Source organism: Rattus norvegicus, chromosome 1 (assembly GCF_036323735.1).
Source record: "Rattus norvegicus strain BN/NHsdMcwi chromosome 1, GRCr8, whole genome shotgun sequence".
In the NCBI taxonomy this organism is placed as follows: Eukaryota; Metazoa; Chordata; class Mammalia; order Rodentia; family Muridae; genus Rattus; species Rattus norvegicus.
In genome coordinates this window covers 71,486,434-71,511,915 of record NC_086019.1, presented here as the reverse complement: position 1 = coordinate 71,511,915, position 25,482 = coordinate 71,486,434, and the positions used below count along the sequence as shown (strand labels likewise).

The 25,482-nt window shown below is 36.0% G+C and overlaps 2 protein-coding genes across 11 annotated transcripts in view; one reads left to right on the top strand and one right to left on the bottom strand.

The window, feature by feature from the left end:
• Zfp40 (zinc finger protein 40) overlaps window positions 1-25,482 on the top strand; it is a 263,006-nt gene that overhangs the window by 146,909 nt on the left and 90,615 nt on the right. For 7 of the 10 annotated variants that reach the window (XM_063274800.1, XM_063274809.1, XM_063274810.1 and 4 more), the window contains one exon: window positions 12,650-12,731. The gene's annotated coding sequence lies outside the window, so the exon portion shown is untranslated. Of the gene's footprint in view, window positions 1-7,176; window positions 8,179-12,649; window positions 12,732-17,817; window positions 25,480-25,482 lie in introns of those variants that run through there. The other 3 variants (XM_063274815.1, XM_063274811.1, XM_063274813.1) reach the window with 2 other exon arrangements.
• On the bottom strand, window positions 4,030-17,510 carry Vom2r80 (vomeronasal 2 receptor, 80). The gene is made up of 6 exons (NM_001111321.1): window positions 17,314-17,510; window positions 15,345-15,630; window positions 14,245-15,045; window positions 12,459-12,686; window positions 7,062-7,185; window positions 4,030-4,949 (listed from the first exon to the last, which is right to left on the bottom strand). Exons 1-6 carry the CDS (start codon window positions 17,508-17,510, stop codon window positions 4,030-4,032), a joined length of 2,556 nt encoding a protein of 851 aa, NP_001104791.1.

The following is a 25,482-nucleotide window of genomic DNA, read 5'->3' as shown; positions in this document are numbered from 1 at the left end:
TAAGCTACTAACCAAAGAACATACATGAAGTGGTCCATTATTGTAGGCATTTGTGTAGTAGAGGACTGCTATGATGGCCTCAGTGGGAGAGGATGCACCTGTTCCTGTAGAAACTTGTTCCCCCAGGGAAGCAGGATGCTGATTGTTGTGAGGTGTGGAGTAGGCAGGTGGGTGAAAAAGCAATATCTCAGAAGCAAATGGGAGGGGAAAGGGTGAAGAACTCAGGGAGGGAGGACCTGGATGGGGGAAACTTTTAGAATGTAAATAAGTAAAACAATTTGATAAAAAAATGAATGCAGAGACTCAGTGTTAAATTTAACAGAAACTGAATATCATTTTTTGTAGAAAGAAAAATGTCATAAAATCAATATGGTAGTACAAAACCTGGATAGCCAAAAACACACTACTTTAGCAATGGCCATGGGTAACACATGCTCTCTCTGTTATGTTTCAAAATAAGAACACAGTGAGTCCACATGAGCTACTGTCATAGGTGACAATAGACCTTCTGACATCATATCTAAAGGTGTAATGATTTAATCACCACCCTAGAAAAGAACTTAGAGATGCAGATTATGAGCAATGACCACCACCCTTGAAAAGCATTTAGAAAAATAAATAAAATTGTTAATGAGGTTTGGTAAATGTGTCTTTGCTACAGGCTCTGATGTAAAAACTTACAAAAAAATTGAAGTTCTGAAAGGCATAATTAAATTACTTAAGCTGGGTCTTTAAGGGTATCAAACAAGAAAAATTGCAGTATTGGCTGATGTGACTCTAACTGAGGATGAACAATGATGATTGATATCTTATACACCATTATGCCCTAGGCTTTGTTATATGATTTAAAAAAAGGTGCTGATTAGTACATTTGTAGTAAGAGGATTTAAACTAAATATGACTGACTTTTAAATAAAAGTTAAGATGTGTGATTCTCTTAAGATATTTATAAGGATATTTTCAAACATAAATAATAAAATAATCACTCCTTTCTTTTTAACTGCAGATTTCTGTCTGCTAGTAAGAAAATTGGCTGAGGTAAAAACCTTGATTGCTTTTACTTTGTTAATCTAAAACAAGTTACTTGTTTTGTTTACCTTTACTATGATATATTATTTCTGTAAAGGTAGTGAGAAACAGTGTTTTTTCTTAGTCATTCAGTCATAGAAAACTAAAATATAATCTTATACTGCCTGAAAGTATTTTCAGGGCTGTATAAAACATGGGAGAAAAATAAAGTGGTCAAAGTATTGTTCTTTTCACCTACCAACTATGTGTATGAGTTTGAGTGAGAGTATGTTGGAACTTTGTTTCAACCATTCTATCAATATGTATGTATATATGTAAAGCTTGTTTGTGTATGTGTTGGAGCTTGCATCTTCCACCAATTATGTGTACATATGTATGTATATTATGTGTATATATGTATGTATATTATGTGTATATATGTATGTATATTATGTGTGAAATGCTTGAAGCTTGCTTGTTGGAATTTTGTTACTTACACCCACCAGTAAGTGTTTAAATGTATATGTGTTTTATATGTGAAATGCTTAGAGCCTGCTTGTTAGAGCATTGCTTTAGTTTTGTAACATGTGAGTATGTATATTTTTGTCTGTCTGTCTGTCTGTCTGTCTGTCTGTCTGTTAGTATGTCTGTTTCTGGTCCTTCCCTTTATTGAACCTCTCTCCCCCTCACTCTCCCTCTCTCCATGGGGGGCGGTGTGGGATGGGGGTGTGGGTGTGGAGGCGAGTGAGTGAGTGAGTGAGTGAGTGAGTGAGTGAGTGAGTGAATGGTTGCTTTCTATCCTTTCTCTTTGCTAACTGCTGACGACAAAAACCATCAACCCCAGGTAATTTCTGGACCAATTTCCATCAGCTGCTCTCAGCACTGACTCCCACTAGCTGGCTACCTCAGATTACTCTGTGGTGTCAAAGCACATATTTGCACAGTCATCTAAATTTCACACATAAAAGAGGTTATTTCAACAAGCTCTCCTTTTCATGTCCATTTCACAAGTATGTCCTTTATGATATATTTAAGTTGAGGATTCTTATATAAAATGCCTAAAGATAAAGGCAATCATCTCTACCCATATTCAATCTTTTCTCAGTAGGTTCTCATAATTCTAACACCACAGTAGAACATTGAAAAGTAGAATGCCAGTGCAAGTGTTTGTAATATTCTTCTATATTTTTAAAAATTTATGTAATTTTAGTTTGTTTGTGTTATGTTATTATGTGCATAAATAAATTTGAGTAAATTTGGAGCCCAGAAGAGACCATCTGACCATTTGTAGCTATTGTTACAGCTGGTTGTTAATAGTAGTTGTTGGGGTTGAGTATTGAATCAGTTCCTCTACAAGAATAGGGCATGCTTCTTTTTTTCATGTTAAATGTAATTTTTATTTTATTAGATATATTTCTATATTTCTTTACTTACATTTCAAAGGTTATTCTCTGTTCAAGTTTCCTGTCCAAAAGCCCCCATTCCATTCCCCTCACCCATGCGTGTCTTCCCCCAATCCATCCCTCTTACTATCCTCCCCCTGCCATATTTCCCTTCACTGGGGGTCCATCCTTGGGAGGACCATGGGCTTCCCCTTCCTTTGCTGCCCCAATAAGGCTATTCTCTGCTACACATGCAGTTTGAGCCCTGGTCAGTCCATGTATATTCTTTCAGCAGTGGTTTAGTTCCCGGAGCTCTGGATGGTTGGCATTGTGGTTCTTAAGGGGTTACAAGCTCCTTCACCTCTTTCAAACCTTCCTCTGATTCACCTCTTGAATCCTGTTCTCTGTTCAGTGGTTTGACGCTAGCATTGACCTCTGTATTGGACATGCTCTGGATGTGTCTCTCAGCAGAAATCTATATCCGGTCCTTTCAGCATGCATTTTTTGGCTTCATCAATTTTATCTAGTTCTTGGTGGCAGTATATATATATATATATATATATATATATATATATATATATATATATATATATATAATGTGTATATATATATATAATGTGTATATATATATATATATATATATATAATGTATATATATATATATATAATGTGTATATATATATATAATGTGTGTGTGTGCCACAAGTTGGGCAGTCTCTGAATGACTGTTCCTTCCATTGCTGCTCTAAACTTTGCTTCCATTTTTCCCTCCTATGGATTTATCCCCTTTTAGAACAGAATAGGAGCATTCACAGTTTGGTAATCCTTATTGTTGAGCTTTCTGTAGTCTGTGGATTACATCTTGGGTAATTCGGTCTTTTGGGCGAATACCCACTTATCAATGGGTGCATACCAAGTGTATTTTTCTGTGATTGGATTACCTCACTCAGGATGATATTTTCTATGTCATTCCCTCTGCCTCTGTATTTCATGCAGTCATTGTTTTGATTGCTGAGTAGCACTCCATTGTGTAGATATACCACATTTTTTGAATCCATTCCTCTGTTGAAGGGCATATGGCTTATGGCTATTATAAATAAGGCTGCTATGAACATAGTGGATTATGTGTCTTTGTTGTATGTTGAAGTATCTTTTGGGTCTACGCCCAGAAGAGGTATAGCAGGGTCATGAGGTAGTGGAAATGTCCAATTTTTTGAGGAACCTCCAGACTGATATTCAGAATGGTTGTACCAGTTTGTAATACAACTGACAATGTCGGAGTGTTCCTCTTTCTCCATATCCTCCCCAGGAGGGCATGGTTTTAATTTCTGAGACATCAATCCATTTACTAAAATATTCTATCAGCCCATTTTTAAAAGTTAGTCCTCTCTTCTCTATGTTAATAGAAGAACTATTCTAACTCCTAGAATGGATCTGGCTTCTATCAGCTCTTTCTGGCAAAGAGAACAAATGTAGAACCTTGTGCAAGATTACAAGAGACAATGTAGACATCAGCAGACATGATATTGCTCAGGAAAATCATAAAAGGAAACAATGAAAGTCATTCCAAAAAAAAGGTATGGTAATTAAATCCTATATTTGGTGATTTTAAATCAACTTTTTATGTGCCAGTTAAAATTTAGGAAATGTGAGTATGGGAAGATGATTTCTCCCTGATCATTTGAAAGGAATTTCTGTCTGGTCTAAACAGTATTATGTAACATTTGGGAACAAAGATGCAAAGCAGCATCCCTGAACTGGAAGCCAAAATGGAAAAGATCTCAACAGCCACCATGACCTTGCCTTTGGTGCTATGGTAAACAGGGAGGAAAGTGACCCAGACACTGCAGACCACCAGCATGCTGAATGTTATAGACTTGGATTCATTGAAGGTGCTAGGCAGGTTTCTGGAAAGGAAAGCCAATGTAAAGCTCACAAAGGCCAGGCAGGCCAGGTATCCCAGAACACAGTAAAAAGCAGTGACTGAACCCTTGTTGCAAATAATGATGATGTGACCATGCTCTGATTGATCATCAATGTCCACAGAAGGAGGAAAAGCTCCTAACCAGACTGCACAGACAAGAAGTTCAAGGAGAGTACAGATGGGAATGATGTAGTTAGGTACTCGTGAAACAAGAAAATATTTCATCATTCTTTGAGGGGCTGTGACTTTGAATGCCAGAATGACAGTAATTGTTTTGGCTAACACTGTGGAAATAGCCACTGTGAATACAACTCCAAATGTGATTTGCTGCAGGATGCATGTGGCCAAGTCTGGAAGGCCAATGAAGAGCAAGGGGCAAAGGAAACAAAAAATGAGGGAGATGAGCAAGATGTAGGTAAGAGTGCTGTTATTGGCCTTAACAATGGGAGTATGGTGGTGCTTCAGAAAGATGCCAAGAACCAGAGCTGTGAATGCAGAGAAGCCCAAGGCCATTAAAGAAAGTACCCTCCCTAGGGGGTCTTCATAAGTGAGAAAGATAAGAGCTTTTTGAATGCAGTGATTCTGCCCTGTGTTGGCATATTGGTCCTCTGGGCACAGGATACACATCTCCACATCTAATGGAAAAATTAAGGTATTATTAGTGTAGCTTGAGCAATTTTACTATCAGCATATTTCATTTAAGTATATAGAGGAAGTGTTTCAACATGTGAATCTGGTTGCTGAAAATACATTGAAGGTCATTGCTACATAAAACAATTGTTTCCATTTTTAAAGCTTCTTATTTTAGTTAAAAAACACAAATATTTTTGTGTATTTTTCTATATTGTTGTGATCATTTATCATGGTTCTGTACATTTACATGTAAGTGTGTTTACATGTAAAAGTGATAAATGTACTCATGAACATAAGAGCATTTGTGTTTATTTAGGTAAGGTATGAGACTGCGAATGAGAAGTTTATATGAATATAATATTAATGTTTGTAACTGCAAAAGTAAGCAAAAATCACTTCTAGTTTTGACCTCTTTTGACAATAACAACACCACACAATCCTGAGGATTTTTCATAAAAAGCAGTAACCCTATCACTAAAGGTACAAAGCTCTGTAATTCCCACCACTGTGTGTGTAGGAAGTCTGATTGCCATTGCACTGAATCATTACATAATTGCAGCAAGGGATAATATGCTTCTGAGGTTTGAATTCTTTTATATATAGCAATACTTTTACTGACAGTCGTTATCATTAAATTTCTTTCAGGAAATAAGAATTCAGCTTGGTTGTGAAGAGAATGTGTTGCTCTTGGAGAGTATTTGACTTTGGTTCCCAGCAACAATGTCAGGTGTATCCAAACAGCCTTGCTGAATTATTGTGTACATTTTATTTCATATATATCAGAAAATTCCAGAAAATAGCAAGTAGGAGTTGGTTACCTCCTATTACATTCATTCTGGGGATAAACTAACACCATTATACTTAGTGGGAAAGGATTTAACTGCTAAGCCATCTTACAGGCCATAAAATCCTTTAAGGCTTTCCATTTAATTAAGTAGGATAACACACCAAAAAAAAAGGGAATAAATGCATGCCAGGCAATTGTATTCAATTCATCCTGACTAGATAGTCATTTGACAAATATAGGCTATGTAAGTGCCAATACCATTTGAAAATTGTGTCTAATTGCTTTCAGAACAAAACAAATTTAATGTATGCTATTGTGGAAAATGTTAACTAGGGACTATTTATACTTGTATTTAAGATATTACTCCTGGAAGAGCTTGAAGGGCCTCGAGACCCCATATGTACAACAATGCCAAGCAACCAGAGCTTCCAGGGACTAAGCCACTACCTAAAGACTATACATGGACTGACCCTGGACTCTGACCTAATAGGTAGCAATGAATATCCTAGTAAGAGCACCAGAGGAAGGGGAAGCCCTGGGTCCTGCTAAGACTGAACCCCCAGTGAACTAGACTGTTGTGGGGAGGGCGGCAATGGAGGGAGGGTTGGGAGGGGAACACCCATAAGGAAGGGGAGGGGGAAGGGGATGTTTGCCCGGAAACCGGGAAAGGGAATAACACTCGAAATGTATATAAGAAATACTCAAGTTAATAAAAAAAATGATATTACTCCTAATATTTACACATCATGTGCCATAGTGATTCTCAATTTTCTACATTTCAAATATGAGAAAAAAAACAATGTCTTTTTATTATACAAAATCTCCTATCTCCTGCTTAACAGTTTTTCACAATATTACAAATTATTATTTTCCCTCTTCGTGAGTCATACAGAGGAGTTGGATTTGGTTCCCTCTAGTCACATGCCTAATTCTGTCCTCCATGTGCTTCTGTACTACATAGTTGTGCATACACTTATTCAAGGGTATATACACCAAGTCAATATAAATAAATCATTAAAGATTCATGATCTACATATTTTTATAGAGGATAAATCACTAGAATGGGAATTTTCTAGAACACACTAACACAAGTTTTCTTATCAAAACTGTTTGAAAATATTTTATCTACTATAAATTTTCAATGAGCCAAATATATATGACAAGTTAATTTTAATAAGGACTTTTTAAATTATTATACTCCTATAATTATTAACTTAGGAAACTCATATATATTTTTTAACGTTTCATATTAAACAATGCTAGAACTCCCATATGGGTGTAAGATGATAATCAATTTGAGGAACTTATCCCTTCAGGAAATACAAACTTGTCTCATTAGAAATTTCATTTTCTGGGCAGGGATTGCAATCAAAACAGCAGGCTGACATTTCCTTCTTCCTGAATTTTCTAAATCCTGGACCACAATCAGAACTGCACACAGAGGTCGGCATCTAAAGAAAAATAGACATATCCTGCTATCAGGACTTTTGATTACCCCTTCTAAAATTATATTATGTTGGCATGTGATATTAATATGCTTATTTTATATACAAAGTTACCAGTTTCACTTAGTGCATTGTCTGATGACAAACATCAATATATGACATCAGTATATGGAAAAATAAGGGAAAGTTGAATTGTTTCCCATCAACTTGTAATTCAGAAAGAAGAGTTCACAGCATCCTGTTTGCAAATAGTGCAGGTACTGCAATGTGGTTATGTCATTTAATTCCTGTATCCTTAACAAAAAGTACAGGATAAAGGCACAAAGGTCCTAATAGAAAATTATTTCCATCAGACTAGCCTGTCATCATACCTCTGAAGCTCATTTTAAATTGGTAATTGAGTAGGAACGTGGAGGTTATTGGGAGCAGCGTTCCTTGTAGGCAGTGGTACCTTAGAAATCATGCAGAACAAGCCAGTATGATGAATTCCATGAGTGACTATGTTTCAGTTGCATTATGCAGATCCGTGCCTTGTCCTCCCTTGAGTGTTACCCACGAGCCACTTCAACCTTTTCCTCCTCACTTTGCTTATAGTTAGTGTTAGATAAGAACAACATAGAAGCAAATTTCAAGTAAATAACATACAAAAATGGGGAATAACAGCTCAAATACCAGATAACCAAAATAACCTCAACTACATTAAGACTGAAAACTAAAACAAACTGAATGGAAAGAGAAAAAGAACTGCATAGGAAAAGGGCCATTGTTTGTGTGATGAGGAGTTGCTGACTTTCTGTATAGTGAACTGAGTGTTTCCTGAAGTGAACAGGCTTTATGGAACCTGAAAATAGGGTGAAAATTTAGATTGCTTAAAATTAATTGAGGTATTTCTTAAATTAGGAAAATTTTGGCATTACAATGAATCTTGTGATGGATGTCCATATGCTGCATTGGAATTTTGCTGATTTCTCCATGCTGAATTTGCATCCTTTGTTTCATGTAAGTTTGATGTGGCCATCACTGAGTCTATTATTTACAGTCTCTCGTCATGTTCTCCAGAAATGTGATTAAGCACTACTCTTCTTGTTGTTTTCTCGTTGTTGTTATTGTTGTTGTTGTTGTTGTTGTTGTTGTTGTTGTTGTTGAAACAGGGTCTCACTGTGTAGTATTAGTAGATCTCAACTTCCTATAGATCTGGGCAGAGTGCTTTTTTTTCTATTTCTGTATTTAATTTTTTCTTTAGTTTTCACAGTTAATAAGGTTTTAAAGACTATTTTGTGGATTAGTTGAGAAAATCCATTTCCTTATCCATATGGTGCTCGTTTCAATTAAATAAGAGTATTCATTTCAGCCCTGTTTTAAGTAGATTAAATAGGAAAGGCAGACTAGCCTTGAGTGGAGAAAGACTATCCTGATTTTTGATTCAAAGCATGTAGATTAATGACATGTGCCACTACAAAACCTTGATCTAATTTCTAGTTTAATAGAAATTCTTTGATTCTCCTATCCATTTACTGCAATCCCATCAATATGTTTCCTGAAGAAAACGTTATGATGGCAACATATATTCTCTTAGTTTGTCAGTTTTGTTTGTTCTCATTTTTGAAATTCTGTATGCATCTTAGACTTTGTTAAGAGATTTTCTGCATGTTTTTGGCTAATGTAATACTATCCATATCTTTATTTTGTGATGTATTACACTTAAAGTATACACTTAAGTCAAACCCCATGGCATAAAGTAAATTTGTCCCACCTGAAGTTGCTTGTATTATTAATACAAGATGGAAACAGTGGAGGAGGAGGATGCAGATCCCAATGGACTATGTCAATTTCATCCAAAATCACTTACTTATTACTAAAAATTATGCATAAATTATAATTTAGTTTTTAATTAAATATTTGGTTTTTTCTAATACTTATTTTTCCATCGAGCATTCAAGTAGTATTTATATGTAATTTTGACCTCTTGGGTTCAACTTACTTTTAAATATGATGGAATTCTTTTAATGTCTTTCATAGTGTTCCCTAATTAGTCATGATTTATTGTAATTATGTTGCTCTTGAATTTTCTTCTATCTCCTTTTTCATACAGCATAAACACGCTGGATTGGCAGTTATGTCTCTAAATGTTTTAAATACATATTTCTTAATTCTCCTCCTTTAAGAATATGCATGGTGTGTTACAATCTAAGTTACAAGAATTGCATTAGGTGGGACACATGTATCTCCCTGAGGAAGGGAATATAGGAGAGACATCGTGGGTGCATGGGTTCGGGGAATGAATTGGACTGCAGGGGAATGAGAACAGAAATAGGACAAAGAAACAGATGGTTTGGAGAGAGCACTAAGATTGGGGTGGTATCTCTGAGTCAAGCTAGATTTGTAGGTTAATGGAACCTCCCAAAAATATATGAGGAAGACCCTGTTAAGTCTCTGAGCAAAACAGGATGTGGAGCCTGTGATGGCAATCTCCAATAACTAGGCAAGATTTCCACTGTTGGGATTCAGGCAACACCCCATCCACAAAACCTTCAACCTACAATTTACCCTTCATAAAGATGGAGGATGAGAAAAACTGTAGCAGAAGATCAGGGAATAGTTAACCAATGACTCAACCAGTTTGAGAAACTTGCCATGAGAGAAAGGCTACCACTGATGCCGGTAACAATATTTTGTTACATTTGCAGGCAAGAGCCTAGGTTAACCATCTTCAGAGAGAATTTACCAAGCAATTGTTGGAAACAGATTGAGAGAAATACCCAAAAAATGGGCAAAGTTTGAGGAATCATGGATAAGAGAGAAAAGAAGGATTGTATAAACCAGAGTGATCAAGGACACAAGAAAACCTATGTAATTAACTTACCTGGGGTCCTAAGGGTTCACAGAGACTGAACCACTTATTGCAAATGATGCATGGGACTAACACAGGTCTTCCTTAAATATACAACATTTGTGAAACTTAGTCATTACGTGGTAGCAGGTTCTTTGCTTGACTCTGTTGTCAGACTTCAGGAAACTTTATTCCTAATGGGCTGCCTCCACTGTCCTCATTAGGAGAACATGAAATTATGCTTTGTTATTATACAACATGATATGCCAAACATATTGTTATCTGAGGGGTGAGGGCTCCCCTTTTAGGAAGAAGGAAGAAGTATTGGATGGAAAGGAGAGGATGGAATGACTACGAATAGATTAGGAAGTGTAAACTTGTGTCCAGATATAAAGTTAATAAATGAATAAATTAATTAACTACTTTCATTTTAAAATGAGTGATGCTGGAGGAGCCTGCTGTTATCCAGAGACTGACTTTCTATGACACAAGGTTCTCTCCTGTTGCTTTCTCTCCTGTTGCTTTCATATCCTCCTTTTTTTGAACAGCAAATTTTAAGTCAAATGTGTCAAGGACTACTTCATTTTGAAAGTTGATTATTTGCTATTTACCTGCTTCTACTTGTCAAATGTCTATATAATTTATTCACCATTTAGACATAGAGTATTTCCTTCCTTGTATTATCCCCAAAGTTTTTAAAGTGATCTTTTAATCACAAGTCCTTGGTCATTATGATTTTCATTTTTCCTTGTTCTTTAATCTTTGATTTGTTTTGAAGTTCCTAAATCTTGTGCCTTGTCTTCAACTCTTGACACCCTGTCCACAACTTGGAATACTCCTTTTGTGAGTCTTTTCGCTAAGATATTAATTTGTTTTATTTTCCTTTTCTGTTATATATTTTTGCTTGAAATTCTTTCATTATTTTATACCTCTGGAAGTACTCTGTCACATACACAATCAATGTCCTATTGTAAAATGTGTTCATGCTTTCAATGTATTCTCCCAGATGGGGTTACAGCCCTCTTTCATTTTTTTCATGTTCTTCTATTCATTCATTGATTATTTGATTAGCCTTACATTGAATATTCTTTCCCTTAAGTTCATGACTGTAAACATTGAAATCATATTTCCCTGAGATTTTCATGATTTTATTTATTTGTCTCCATATTGGGATTATGATATATGTGAATAGAACACTGGTTGCATTTTTAAAAAATCTACAGATTTCTAGTGGATGTGTTTGAAGGCTCAAGTGAGGTTGTTTAGAACACACAGAAGATTACAATACTATCTTCTAAATGGATATGTAGCTCTGGAACTACACTTTTAGTTCTTACATTTGTTTCACTTTGCATTACATTCTTAATCACATTGAGAAAAACAGCAATTAAAATTTCACACTGTCTCAGCAACCTGGGAATCACTTCATATCAAGCCTGAAGACACTTACCCAATGTTTTGTTATTTTTTTCTGGGGCTGGGGGCATGGTGGAATATGACACATTAAAACCAAGCGTATCAGAATGCACACCTATAAAATCCTACTATGCATATGAAATAAACCATTTTCAAATTTACTCAAAAGGCGAATTTTTATTACTACCAATGTCTCCCCATATTTGAGAAGGAAACTATGCATATCCTTGTTTGGTCGAATGATTTGTGCAAGTGGGGCTAAAATGTTTCCTTTAGTCATCATTAAATCTTCCAAGATAGGAATCAGGACTACAAACATGGATCAGCTCTCAACAACAATTGCTACCAGTAAAGAGAACCCAAATTTGATTTCCAGTACCCACTGTGTGGCATGGAGCTCTTGCAAGTACTCTGAGATTCAAATAACTCTTCACTCATCCATATATACCATACATGATGGTGTTACATGCATCTATATAATACATGCAAAACAAATTCCATACCTATATTCTTAAAACTGAAAAAAACAAAATGTAGTTCATAAAGTATCTAAAAGTGTCATAAAAATGTTACTGTATTATTTAGCTAGAGATGTTGGAAATTTAGGACTAATTAGTCAATGGGCTTAAAAATACACATTAAAAAACAATGTTGAATTTACTCTATCCTTACAATGAACAAGAGCCTTTAAACATCTTTTGATGAGGTTCATCAAAAGAATAAGAATAGTACCAATAGAATATTGCTAACTTTACAAGAAATAATATGAAACTGTTCTCAAAAACAGTTTAAGTTAATGTTGAAGGAAAGAAACAAGCTCTGATCTGATACAAATACATTACATGCACTATAGAAATCCTAAATTAGCTGTTAAACACTCATCTGAAACAGAATGAAAATAAGAAACATAGTTTATGAGGTTAGAAATTGGTCTCTCGCACGACAATGAACTTCATTTTATCACATTCAAGGAAGGTTGGATGCACACGCTTGACAGTGTAATTTAAATGAGTCCATTTTGGCAAAAACCCACCTGTGTACTTCCTCTTGCCCACTCTATCATATCTCCAGATAAATGTAACTGTTGACCATTTATAAAATAGGGACTAAATAGTCCTATTTTCACTTTAAATTCAAGTCCCTGTGGAAAATTCCAAATGTAGAAAATGTCATATATTTCTTGCTGTTTGTCTCTTTGATTCATATTTATTCTGTCTCCAACAGGATTAGTGAAGTGGATCTTTCTCAAAGAGGAACCCAGCTGAAAGACAGGCAGCATACTATAGAATATATGTTCTTGCTTAAGGTAAGAAAATGTATCCTTATACCATCTTAAAGGCAACTTTGTTGACAGTATGCAGGTGAAAAATATCTCAGTGAAAGCAAAGAGATAAACAAAATAATGTTTCTGTTATTTTAGTTTTCTATGAAGAAATTACCAAACAACCACAAACATACATGTGACCAAATATATATTTGCAATATGAAAATAGAGCTACATGAAAAAGGTAGAGACTCGCATCTGTATAGAGATGCACACATAGCCGGAGCATAAAGTTATTTACACAAACATACACATACATGCCCAAATACACATGAATATACAGATAAACACTGAAACAGAATATACATCAAAATAGTCAAACAGATGCAGAAACACACAAAACAAATACCCAGGTGAACACACATAAAACCAAATACCCAGGTGAACAAACATAAAACCACATGGAAACACATGTTCACAAGAATATACATAGGTAGACCCACATTACATGCATATACTGACACCCACACAGCGTCTGGCATTGTCACACAGACAAATGTATGCTCTCATACTAGAACACACTGGCAAAGCAAAAGCCTTATACATAACTGAAAGAACATTCAAAAAACCACACTAAACATACAGACACATGAAGAAACATGCATGATAAATAAACACAGGAATATATTCTTATACAAAATAAAAAGTAGTGAAAGCAATGGAAAAACAGACAATTACATGTTAATGACCATAAACCAACATATATAGGCAAATACACAAAGAACATAGATAGATAGATAGATAGATAGATAGATAGATAGATAGATAGATAGATAGATAGATAGATGGATGGATGGATGGATGGATGGGTGGGTGGGTGGGTGGGTGGGTGGGTGGGTGGGTGGGTGGGTGGATGGATGGATGGATGGATGGATGGATGGATGGATGCCCATACCAATGTTTGAACAAATGGACAGATAGACCCACTTGTAGACAGATAGATATACACATAATATAAAGGAAGAGATTGACATAAATATAGATATACATACATATATACCGTGAGAAATATACATGCACACACATGAGCACACAGGAATGGAGTAAATTGAATCCTTGCATTATTCTCTGTGTAAATACTCTCAGAGCACCAAGTTATAACTCTCACCTACATTGGGAACAGCATAAATTGAGATCTCTAGTTAAAACAATATCCTACAGTGATTACTACATATGTAACAATTAATGAACAAAGATCCATTATTGAGTGGGTTCATTAGGAAGGACTGGATATGTTTTCAGTATTAAAACCTATGTGATAACAATCAGGTAATCAGTAACATATCACAACGCTACAGTGACACATTATGCCGTCTACTAACTTCTTTTTACATTAGACATATATACCAACATCTAGATTTATACGATCAGTAGGAAAAATATTCATGAATGTCTCTATGTTGGAAAATATTTCCTAGCACACTTGGTTTGGGTATCAAAAAGACTATTAAAGATATTGATAACAGGAAATATTAAATAATGTAAGAAGCACTACCTTATTGCAGACATAATTTTGTACTTTCCCTTTGGCAATGGGCGGATTATGAAAGATTTGCAAATTAATCTCATGAAATACATGGGCAGCAGCATACACAGCATTGTATATGTCATAACTTCCTTCAGTAAAGGTCATTTCAAAAGTATGCGCCATTAGCCATTCCAGTGAGTGATTAGATGAACAGTTCTTGAGTGCCTTACATTTAGATGCTGAGACTTCACAGTTAAAGTACATCCACTCCAGCTTTGCCAGATTTTCATCTGAGGATGTGACAGGGTTCAATGTCTGGACAAAATTTTTAAAACCAGGAATCTCACCATGGTGGTGTCCAAAAGCAAATAACCCATATAAATTGTCTTTCTTACTAGGAGTGACATCCCACCGTGTGGTGGTGATCCATAATTTCTGTAAACCTAGAGATTCCCACATTCTAAAACTCACAGCTAAAGTACCACCTGTGTCACCATAAATGATAACAACATTTGTAGATGATGTCACAATTTGGTTGTAATACACTTCAGCTCTTGACATGTATAAATCCATATCGACTGGAATCATGCTGACAAAAGCAAAGCAGACTGTATTTCTTTCCATCCCTCTTTTCAAATATGAGAGAAAATGGGTACTTTGTTCATTGTCTGAGATGGCCAACCCTATCCAGTTCCAACTGAAATGTATTATAAAAGACACCAGGGCAAGGGCTAGAGATGTATCATCAGAGGACATCTGATATAGATAGGGAAAGTTTTCATGATCATGCAGGGCAGGATGGAAAGGTCGATAAGTCAGAAGAAAGAACTAGAACACAGGAAGCAGCATAAGATACAATGTATTCCTAAGAACTTATAAACGCATTTTTCAGGAGATTTCTAGAAATCCCAGATAGCTATTTTTTCTTCCCTCATCACTATATCATACAAGAACATATGAAAGCCCCATCAAGCCTCGAAAGAGTAACTATGAACTACATAGATTGACTCAGGCCTAGAAAGATTATGAGGGGTCCAAGTGATACCCGATTTCATGAATTCCCACCCTGTCCCTAATACACAAATACACACAGAGACACACACAGACACACACAGACACACACTTACCTGCTGATATATGAAGTAGCTTAAGACTGTATAAAGTAACAGAGTTGTTGCCCAGTTTCCTCCTGTAAGTGCCACTACACACAGGAGGTTATCCTGACAGGAATAATTAGGGAGAATTTTATAATTATGTAAACTATCATAAATGGTATTTCTAAATTTGGATGTCCAGTTACAACTTGGTATATCCATTGTTAGAGACATATTTGGCAAAAGATCCGGGTTCCTGTTGATTTCATTTACGGAAAAAGCCAAGACTAGAGCATGCTTGTGGTTTTCAGTGAGTGTTCTGTAAAAAGTTACAGTGGTTATAAACAGACAGCAATTTACAAATATCATTTTCAGTCCATAAAAGGACAATCCTGAACTCGATTATATTGCCCCCACACCCCTAACAGTTGAAATGAGTTGTGTAAATTCATTTGACATCAGTGAGAAATAAGTAAAAATACATTTGATATATTTGTGCCAGTGAGTTTGTTATTTTTGTGTAAAACTGAGAGTATTGGCTAAAGCAGTAAAGTCTTCTGTGGCAAAACTTGTCTCCTTCATTTAAATTCATTTTCATTAGGGGGCAATATATTTATCACAACCCCACATATCATCCTTATCTTAAATGTTCTTTCTAAAATCCAGTTGCAATGGAATAATTCTGCTTTGTGTTTATGTTTAGGAAAAGAATAATATATCATATCTTTTCAGAATATTTCAAAACACCTGATTGATAATATCAAATACATTACTTCATTATTAATTTTCACTAGGAGTTAAATATCTGTATTCCAATTAGAAATTTTACACCTATCATGTCCTTTTTGCAAAAACAATTCTTTTTAGAATATTATTTATGGATACACAAAAAAGATGTTTTTAAAAAATTTCACTAACACACAACAAAAATTTGAGACTAGTACTTGTACAAATCAAATACTAAATCCTGTACATTAAACATTAAGAAACATACAGTACTTGAGTGATCATACTGTCTTTGTGGTCTAAAGTACTGTGTCTGAAAAAGACGCTCATAATATCAAAATACTCATAGTGCCCACACTGGTAAAATATGCAAGTATATTTCTAAGAGTACTGAAAGGGAGACATAAAGTGCTAAATATTGAAAGTGTCAGGCTAAATAACAGAGAGGTAAAAAGGGAGTCATATGCACCTTAAATAATGGCAAAGATGAGCTAGTAGATAACTCCTCTATCTTTATTCTCTAATACTGCCAACAATCATATGCCCAGTTATTACACAATATAGTAACAAGGGAAGTAACTAGCCACTGCTATTAGTAATAATATCACTTTTTAAAAAATGCAAACATTTTTATAATCAGTACATTCCTTCTTTATTCTAAAGAGAGAGGGAAGAACTGGAATTTATAAGACCTGAAAGCCAGTGAACTTATATAGACCATACTATGAAATTCACAGCACTCTTACATCAATTCTTGATGCAGCTTCAGTATGTAAACGGGCACACATGGAGAAAATTTAAGAAAGTAACTGAGTATCTATATGAAAGTTCTGCACAGCTAGGTGTGTCTCCAACATTGGTGGCCCCAGCACAAACACTAGAAGTAGCCCACCGATGGAAGGAACATCAGTTGATTCTGGGCATTTGCATAAAACACATAAAATAAAGTCATAAAATGTATCTTTCAATGAGATACTATTGTGCTACTGTGCTATGGAAACTGTCTAGGAGAGGGATATGGCTGATTGATAATAGCTGAAAGTTGTTTTCTTACTCAGCTTAAATTCTGGTAGTGGGAGGCAGGCTGCAGGAAAAAATGCTGTCAATTTAAAGTAATAATAAAGCATTAAGTCTGTAATAGAATTTGGAGTTCTTTCTTGTTTTGTAGATTAATAACAGAGTACAAGAGACCCTTAGGATGACTTTGCTCCTCAAACTCAATAGACTCAGGAAATATTCATGATCACATATACATGGAAAATATAAAAGCACTTACTGTGTATTCAAAAGAGGCTTGAAATCGTCTTTCTCCACAGGCCCTTTTACTGGTAGAATCAAGAAGATACAGTCAGTTTCTGAGTTTCCACCCTTGCCTCTATTCTGCTTTATTCTCCAAGAGCAGGTGGGATAATTAAAACCAGCCACATGAACTGGATTGTTCAAGAGCAAGAAGAATAAAATCAGAGTGAACATAGTTTTCCTTCTCTGAGGCTGGGCAGAATAGTTTGTGAAGTGCCACACAGATCAGCAAATCAAACAGACACCCATATATCCCCCATGTACTATTATCACTGTGGCCAAGGGAGATGCTACATCTGCATTTCTGTTTCCTTTTTCACACCTGTTTCCTCACCCCTGGAGGAATCTTTGATACTATCTCCTGGGGATGTTCATCTGATGTCCACTGTTGATGGGATAAACTTAGTTGATATATATATATATATATATATATATATATATATATATATATATATATATATATATATATAGATGAAGGAGTTGCAGCTACATGAATGACATCACACATGTTTTTGGAAATGAAGCTCCCTGGAAAGATTCCACTTTGTGAAATTTGGTCTCAGGATTGCCTCAAATTCTGTTTATGTGAACACTTGAAATAGGATTTTTGTAGTTGATCCACTTTCAGGAAGGACTCATAGAGTCTGAAGTCTATGTGTCATATTATGTCAACATTGTGTCACAAATCTCATGTCAGGGAAAAGCAGACTCATGTTTAGAGCATTGTGATCCATTGAGAATATATTATGGGCAACAGACAGCATTGTCACGTACAGAATATCTAAACAAAAACTGTGCTTACATTGTCTCGGGAATTAAAACATCATGGCAAATCCAGAAATGTCCTGAATAATAGTAGATGTTGTTTTTAAAATATTTAAGAAACTCCATAGAGACTGTTAAACTTTTGTGCCTCATTTCAAATACTACATAAGACCGAGCACTCTTGTTTCCCCATGATTTTTAAAGAAAAACTATTTGAGTTCTAAAACATGATTTCCCATTTGTTCCTCAATTCTCACAGATGAATACCTCATTTTGACAAGTTTCTTCTACTTTATCATTTATTTTCTCCATTGATTTTGCTAATTTTACATTCCAGTAGTCACCATGAAGAAGTCTTACAATTAGTATTTTAGAAGAAAATAGTAAGTGGCAAGTAAACTTTGTTTAATGAGTAAACTCTTCTTATACAGTTTTCATAGCCAAGTGGGAGAGTATACTGATAATTGTGGTCTGATGCGTGTTTCTGGATATGGGCTGCAGAGCAAGCAGCCCAAATATAGGCAATTCTTTCTTGTATGTTGTGACATGTATCATTTAGCACTTATGATGAGGCAGAGTTTGTTTCCTTTCTAGATTTTGTTGTACATTTAAATAACAACATTTTATGTGTGCATGAACCAGAACTCCTGTCCTAGGTAGCAAATGTACAGACTCAGAGAGATGTGAGATGGAGAGATTTTCATAGGAAGGATAGGCACATTCATATTTCATGAGTACAAATAAAATTGTCAAGAGTCCACATTCAGTATTGTATTCAGTTTCATCTGTGTGAAATGATTATTTCATTTTAAATTAATACATTTTATTATGTATTTATGTATGTATTTATTATGTATTATTTATTATGTATGTATTCACATGTATGTTTAATGTACTTTGCCAGTTTTTTTCCCATTTGAAACCCACATCTATTGCTCATCTTGCTACTCATTTCATTCCTCATTTCAAACAGCCATTCTCTTACCTTATGACCTTTTCGTTTTGATTATGAGACAAGTGTTATACTTTCTTGTGTATTTTTCCAAACTGGCTTCACATGGCACCCCATCCCCAGTGGGTTACCCATATGCTTCATGTAAAAATGTGTGAATATACACACACATACATACGTGTATACATTTATTAACCTTTATATATGAAATTTTTGTTGCCTCTCAAGGATAAAGCTTATGTGATCAAGGAAGTTGATATTTTTATTTGTTCTTGGGTTCACTTTGCAAATATTTTATTGAGTATATTTGTACCAAGGCTGATAAGAGAAGTCAGTCTATAAATCTCCATCTTGGTTAGTTCTTTTTATATCTTGAATATCATGGTGACTGTAGCCTCATAATCTGAACTGGGCAATGTTTCTTCAGTTTCTATTATTTGGGACAGTATAGGAATAATAGTATTATAATTTTGAAAGACTCTAAGAATTCTTTCAAAAATTTATTTGTTTCAGATTTTGGGGGAGGTGCAGCAGTTGAGAGAATTTTACTGAGTTTTTCTATTTCACTATTGGTTAGAGTTCTGTGTAAACTGATATGCTGACATTCTTTGATTCTAGAAAGTGGTATGTGGTGAGGACAATATCCATATCTTCCAGATTTCAAACTTCTGGTGTGCTGTTAAGTACTGTGAAATCATTCTTTCTTCTTCCTTTCTTTTTTTATTCTTCTTTTTTTATGAAGAGGTCTTTCTTTCTGTAGCCTTGGATTTTCTGGAACTAGTTATGTAGACTAGTTTAACCTCTGCTGGATCTGCCTCCCACATACTGAATTTAAAAGCTTGTGCCACAATCACCCAGTAGAACTTGCTCTTTCAATGGATACCATTATGCCCACCGAATTTGTTATGCTGTGTAATAATTTTCACTTAATTCTCAAAGTATTTTATATCTTTATTTCTGTCTTGAACTATTTTTTATTTGGTAGAGAATTATTCATTTTCCATGTGTTTGTATTCTTTCTGTTGTTAGTGTTGTTTACATACGGTTGTACTGAAGTTTTGGTGATGAAAATTAATATTATAATGCATTATAATGCAAGCATCATTAAGCCAAACCTACTGCAACTGAGTATTGAAGTCCACCAATAACAGTGTGAGAGTATATGTGGAACTGTAGATGTATTTTTTGCAAACTTGTGTGCGTGACATTGCAGGACACAGATGATAAGGATTGAAATGTTGTCTTAGGTTTTTATCCTTTGAAAAGTGTGAAGTATTCTTCCCTATATTTTCAGGTTAGGTCTTTTTTCAATCTACCTTGTTACATATTGATGTAAATGCACATATTTTCTTCCTAGGTTCATTTGCTTAGAAAATCATTTTACAACACATTATCCTGAGGTAATGTGAATTTCTGACAGTGAAGTATGTCCATTGGACACTTGAAAAGGTAGATTCTATTTTCACATCCAGGCTGTTAGACTGTGTCTTTTTATTATAGAGAAATTAAAATCATTGATATTGAGAGATATTAGTGACCAATCATTGTAAATTTCTGTAATTTTGTTTTTGTTAATTTTGTCCCGAAGAAACAAGCTAGAGTTGCAATTCTATAATCAAATAATATTATCTTTCAACCAAAAGTCATTATAAAAGATAAGGAAGGACACAGCATATTCATCAAAGAAAAAATCCACCAAGATGAACTCTCAATCCTAAATATCTATTCTCCAAAGGCAAGGGTACCTACTCTCATTAGAGAAACCTAACTAAAGCTCAAAGCAAATATTGCACCTCGCGCAATAATAGTAGGAAATTTCAATACTACTATCTCATCAATGAACAGTGAATGAAAACAGAAATTAAACAAAGACATAGAGAAACTAACAGGAGTTATGAGCCAAATGGATTTAACAGATATTTATAGAACATTCCCCCTTAAAACATAAGAATGTACCTTCTTCTCAGTAGCTCATGGTTCCTTCTCCAAAAGTGACCATATAATTGGTCACAAAACAGGCCTCAAATAAAGGAAGATAGAAATTATCCCATGCCCCCTATCAGATCACCACAGACTAAGACTGGACTTGAATAACAACGACAACAGAAAGCCCATATACAGCTAGAAGATGAACAACTGTCTACTCAATGACAAGGAAGGAATAAATAAATTAAAGGCGTCTTAGATTTGAATGAAATGAAGATAAAACACATGCAAATGTATGAGACACAATGAAAATGGTGCTAAGAGGAAAATGAAGAGCTCTGAGGGACTGCAGAAAGAAGCAGGAGACACCACATGTCAGCAGCTTGACAGCACACCCATAGCTCTACAACAAAAAGAAATAAAAATAAATAAAATAAATCAGTCTGGAGGTTCCTCAGAAAATTGGACATTGAACTACCTGACGACCCAGCTATATCTCTCTTGGGCATATACCCAAAAGATGCCCCAACATATAACAAAAACACATGCTACACTATGTTCATAGCAGCCTTATTTATAATAGCCAGAAGCTGGAAAGAACCCAGATGCCCTTCCACAGAGGAATGAATACAGAAAATGTGGTATATCTACAAAATGGAATATTATTCAGCTATCAAAAACAATGACTTTATGAAATTCATAGGCAAATGGATGTAGCTGGAAAATATCATCCTGAGTGAGGTAACACAATCATAGGAAAACACAGATGGTATGCATTCATTGATAAGTGGCTATTAGCCCAAATGCTTGAATTACCCTAAATGCACAGAACACATGAAACTCAAGAACGATGACCAAAATGTGAACGCTTCACTTCTTCTTTAAATGGGGAACAAGAATACACTTGGGAGAGAATAGGAAGGCAAAGTTTAGAACAGAGGCAGCAAGAACACCCATTCAGAGCCTACCCCACATGTGACCCATACATATAGAGCCACCCAATTAGATAAGATGGATGAAGCAAAGAAATGCCGGCCACCAGGAACCAGATATAGATCTCTCCTGAGAGACACAGCCAGAATACAGCAAATACAAAGGCGAATGCCAGCAGTAAACCACTGAACTGAGAATGGGACCCCCATTGAAGGAATCTTAGAAAGGATAGAAAGAGCTTGAAGGAGCTTGAGACCCCATATGAACAACAATGTCAACCAACCATAGCTTCCAGGACTAAGCCACTATCCAAAGACTATGAGTGGACTGACCCTACTCCAACCTCATAGGTAGCAATTAGTAGCCTAGTAAGAGCACCAGTGGAAAGGGAAGCCCTTGGTCTTGCCAAGACTGAACGCCCAGTGAACGTGATTGTTGGGGAGGAGGGTCATGATGGGTGGATGATGGGGCAGGGAACATCCATAAAGAAGGGAGGGAGGATTAGGGGGATGTTGGCCTGGAACCTGTGAAGGGGAATAACAATCGAAATGTAAATAAGAAAAACTCAAGTTAATAAACATGGAAAAAATTTAAAAAATCATCAGAACCTCATACTAAAGACTATATTCAAGAAAACTGGGAAATCTGGATGAAATGGATAATTTTCTAGACATATACCAGGTACCAATGTTAAATCGAGAACAAATAAACCATCTAAATAACCCCATAACTCCTAAAAAAATAGAAGCAGTTATTAAAAGTCTCCCAACCAAAAAGAGCCCAGGACCAGGTGGGTTTAGTGCAGAATTCTATCAGAACTTCATAGAAGACCTTATACCACTACAATTCAAAGTGTTCCACTAATAGAAAAAGATGGAACACAAAAAATTCCTTCTATGAAGCCATAATTACTCTTATACCAAATCCACACAAACACCCAAAAAAGAAAGACACCTTCAGACCAACTTCCCTATGAATATTGATGCAAAAATACTCAATAAAATACTATCAGACCAAATACAATAACACATCAAAAGATAATCCATCATTATCAAGTAGGCTTCATCCCAGGGATGGAGGAATAAGTTAATATATGGAAATCCATCAACGTTATAAATAAACTCAAAGACAAGAAACCTGGGATCATTTCATCAGATGCTGTGAAAGCATTTGACAAAATTCAACACCCCTTCATGATAAAAGTCCTAGACATATCGGGAATTCAAGGCCCATAACTAACCATAGTAAAAGCAACATACAGAAAAGCAGTAGCTAACATCAAACTAAATGAAGGAAAAACTTGAAGCAATTCCACCTTAATCAGGGATTTGATAAGGCTCCCCACTCTCTCCCTGCTTATTCAGTATGGTTCTCAAAGTCCTAGACAGAGCAATCAGACAAAAGAAGGAGGTCAAAGGGATACAAATTAGAAGGGATGAAATCAAAATATCACTAATTGCAGATGATATGTTAGTACACTAAAGTGACCCCAAATTTTCCACTAAAAAACTACTTAACCTGAAAAACAACTTCAGCAAAATGTCGGTGTATAAAATTATCTCAAACAAACCTGCAGCCTTCCTCTACTCAAAGGATAAACAGGCTGAGAAAGAAATTAGGGAAATGACACCCTTCACAATAGTATAATATAAAATAATATAAAATATCTGATGTGAGTTTAACCAAGCAAATTAAAGATCTGTAAGACAAAAATTTCATGTCTCTGAAGAAAGAAATTGAAGGAGATCTCAGAAGATGAAAACATCTCTGGTGTTTCATGGATTGGCAGGATTTATATAGAAAAGATGGCCATTTTGCCAAAAGCAATCTACAGATTCAATGTGATCCCCATTAAAACCCCTACTCAATTCTTGATAGCGAAAGAAAGAGCAATTTGCCAATTTATTTGGAATAACAAAAAACCCAAGATATCAAAAGCTATATTTGACAATAAAAGGAATTCTGGGGGAATCAACATCCCTTATTTCAAGCAGTATAACAAAGCAATAGTCATAAAAACTGTAGGGTATTGATACAGAGACAGGCAAATAGATCAATGGAACAGAATTGAAGACCCAGAAATGAACCAACACCCCTATGGTCACTTGATCTTTGACAAAGGAGCTAAAACCATCCAATGGAAGAAAGATAGCATTTTCAACAAATGGTGCTGTTTCAACTGGAAGTCAACATGTAGAAGAATGCAAATCGATCCATTCTTATCACCATGTACAAATCTCTTTTTTTTTTATCAACTTGAGTATTTCTTATTTACATTTCGAGTGTTATTCCCTTTCCAGGTTTCCGGACAAACATCCCCCTAATCCCTCCCCCTCCCCTTCTTTATGGGTGTTCCCCTCCCCATCCTCCCCCCATTGCCGCCCTCCCCCAACAATTATTTTCACTGGGGGTTCAGTCTTAGCAGGACCAAGGGCTTCCTCTTCCGCTGGTGATCTTACTAGGATATTCATTGCTACCTATGAGGTCAGAGTCCAGGGTCACTCCATGTATAGTCTTTAGGTAGTGGCTTAGTCCACAATGGAATATTACTCAGCTATCAAAAACAATGCCTTTATGAAATTCATAGACAAATGGTTGGAACTGGAAAATATCATCCTGAGTGAGGTAACCCAATCACAGAAATACACACATGGTATGCACTCATTGATAAGTGGCTATTAGCTCAAATGCTTTAATTACCCTAGATGCATAGAACACATGAAACTCAAGACGGATGATCAAATGTGAATGCTTCACTCCTTCTTTAAAAGGGGAACAAGAATACCCTTGGCAGGGAATAGAGAGGCAAAGATTAAAACAGAGACAGAAGGAATACCCATTCAGAGCCTGCCCCACATGTGACCCATACATATACAGCCACCCAATTAGACAAGATGGATGAAGCAAAGAGGTGCAGGCTGACAGGAGCCAGATGTAGATCTCTCCTGAGAGACACAGCCAGAATACACCAAATACAGAGCCGAATGCCAGCAGCAAACCACTGAACTGAGAATAGGACCCCCATTGAAGGAATCAGAGAAAGAACTGGAAGAGCTTGAAGGGGCTCGAGACCCCTTATGAACAACAATGCCAAGCAACCAGAGGATCCAGGGACTAAGCCACAAATCTTAAGTCTAAGTGGATTGTAGAGAGCTGCGACGTGCCGTGCCTCAAAGATGGCACTGGATTCCGCCTTCCACCCTCCCAACGGTGAGCGCTCCTTGCAGTAAACAAGTCCTTATTTGGCTATGTCTGCCTGGCCTGCTAGCTTCCGCATAGTGACAGCCTATCTACATGACCCACGTGGCTTGCTAGGACTGGCCAGTGCTAGCTATTTAAGTGTAGTGCAGGGCATTCCTCTGGGAGAGAGAGTCAGAAGGTTGTATCAAGATTCCTGAGTAAAACTGCTTGAAGAAGATCTCCTGTTCGAGTCTTCCTTGCTGGTCGAGGTTGGGCGCGGCAAGTGGTGGCCCGTATGGGGAACTCCTCGAATCCACCGTAAAGGGACTCAACTCTCTCAGAGATCAGAACTTCTTGCAGTCAGGGCAGCGCTGGAAAGCTCCCAAGGTA

Excerpts from the sequence above, each read along its gene's own strand:
- Vom2r80 (NM_001111321.1), bottom strand. The coding sequence starts at position 17,510 with ATGTTCACTCTGATTTTATTCTTCTTGCTCTTGAACAATCCAGTTCAT. Across the intron at positions 12,687-14,244 it reads AAAATTATGTCTGCAATAAG|CTGGGTTCCTCTTTGAGAAA; the intron begins GTAGTGCTTCTT and ends CCTGTCTTTCAG. Across the intron at positions 7,186-12,458 it reads GGGCAAGAGGAAGTACACAG|ATGCCGACCTCTGTGTGCAG; the intron begins GTGGGTTTTTGC and ends ATTTTTCTTTAG.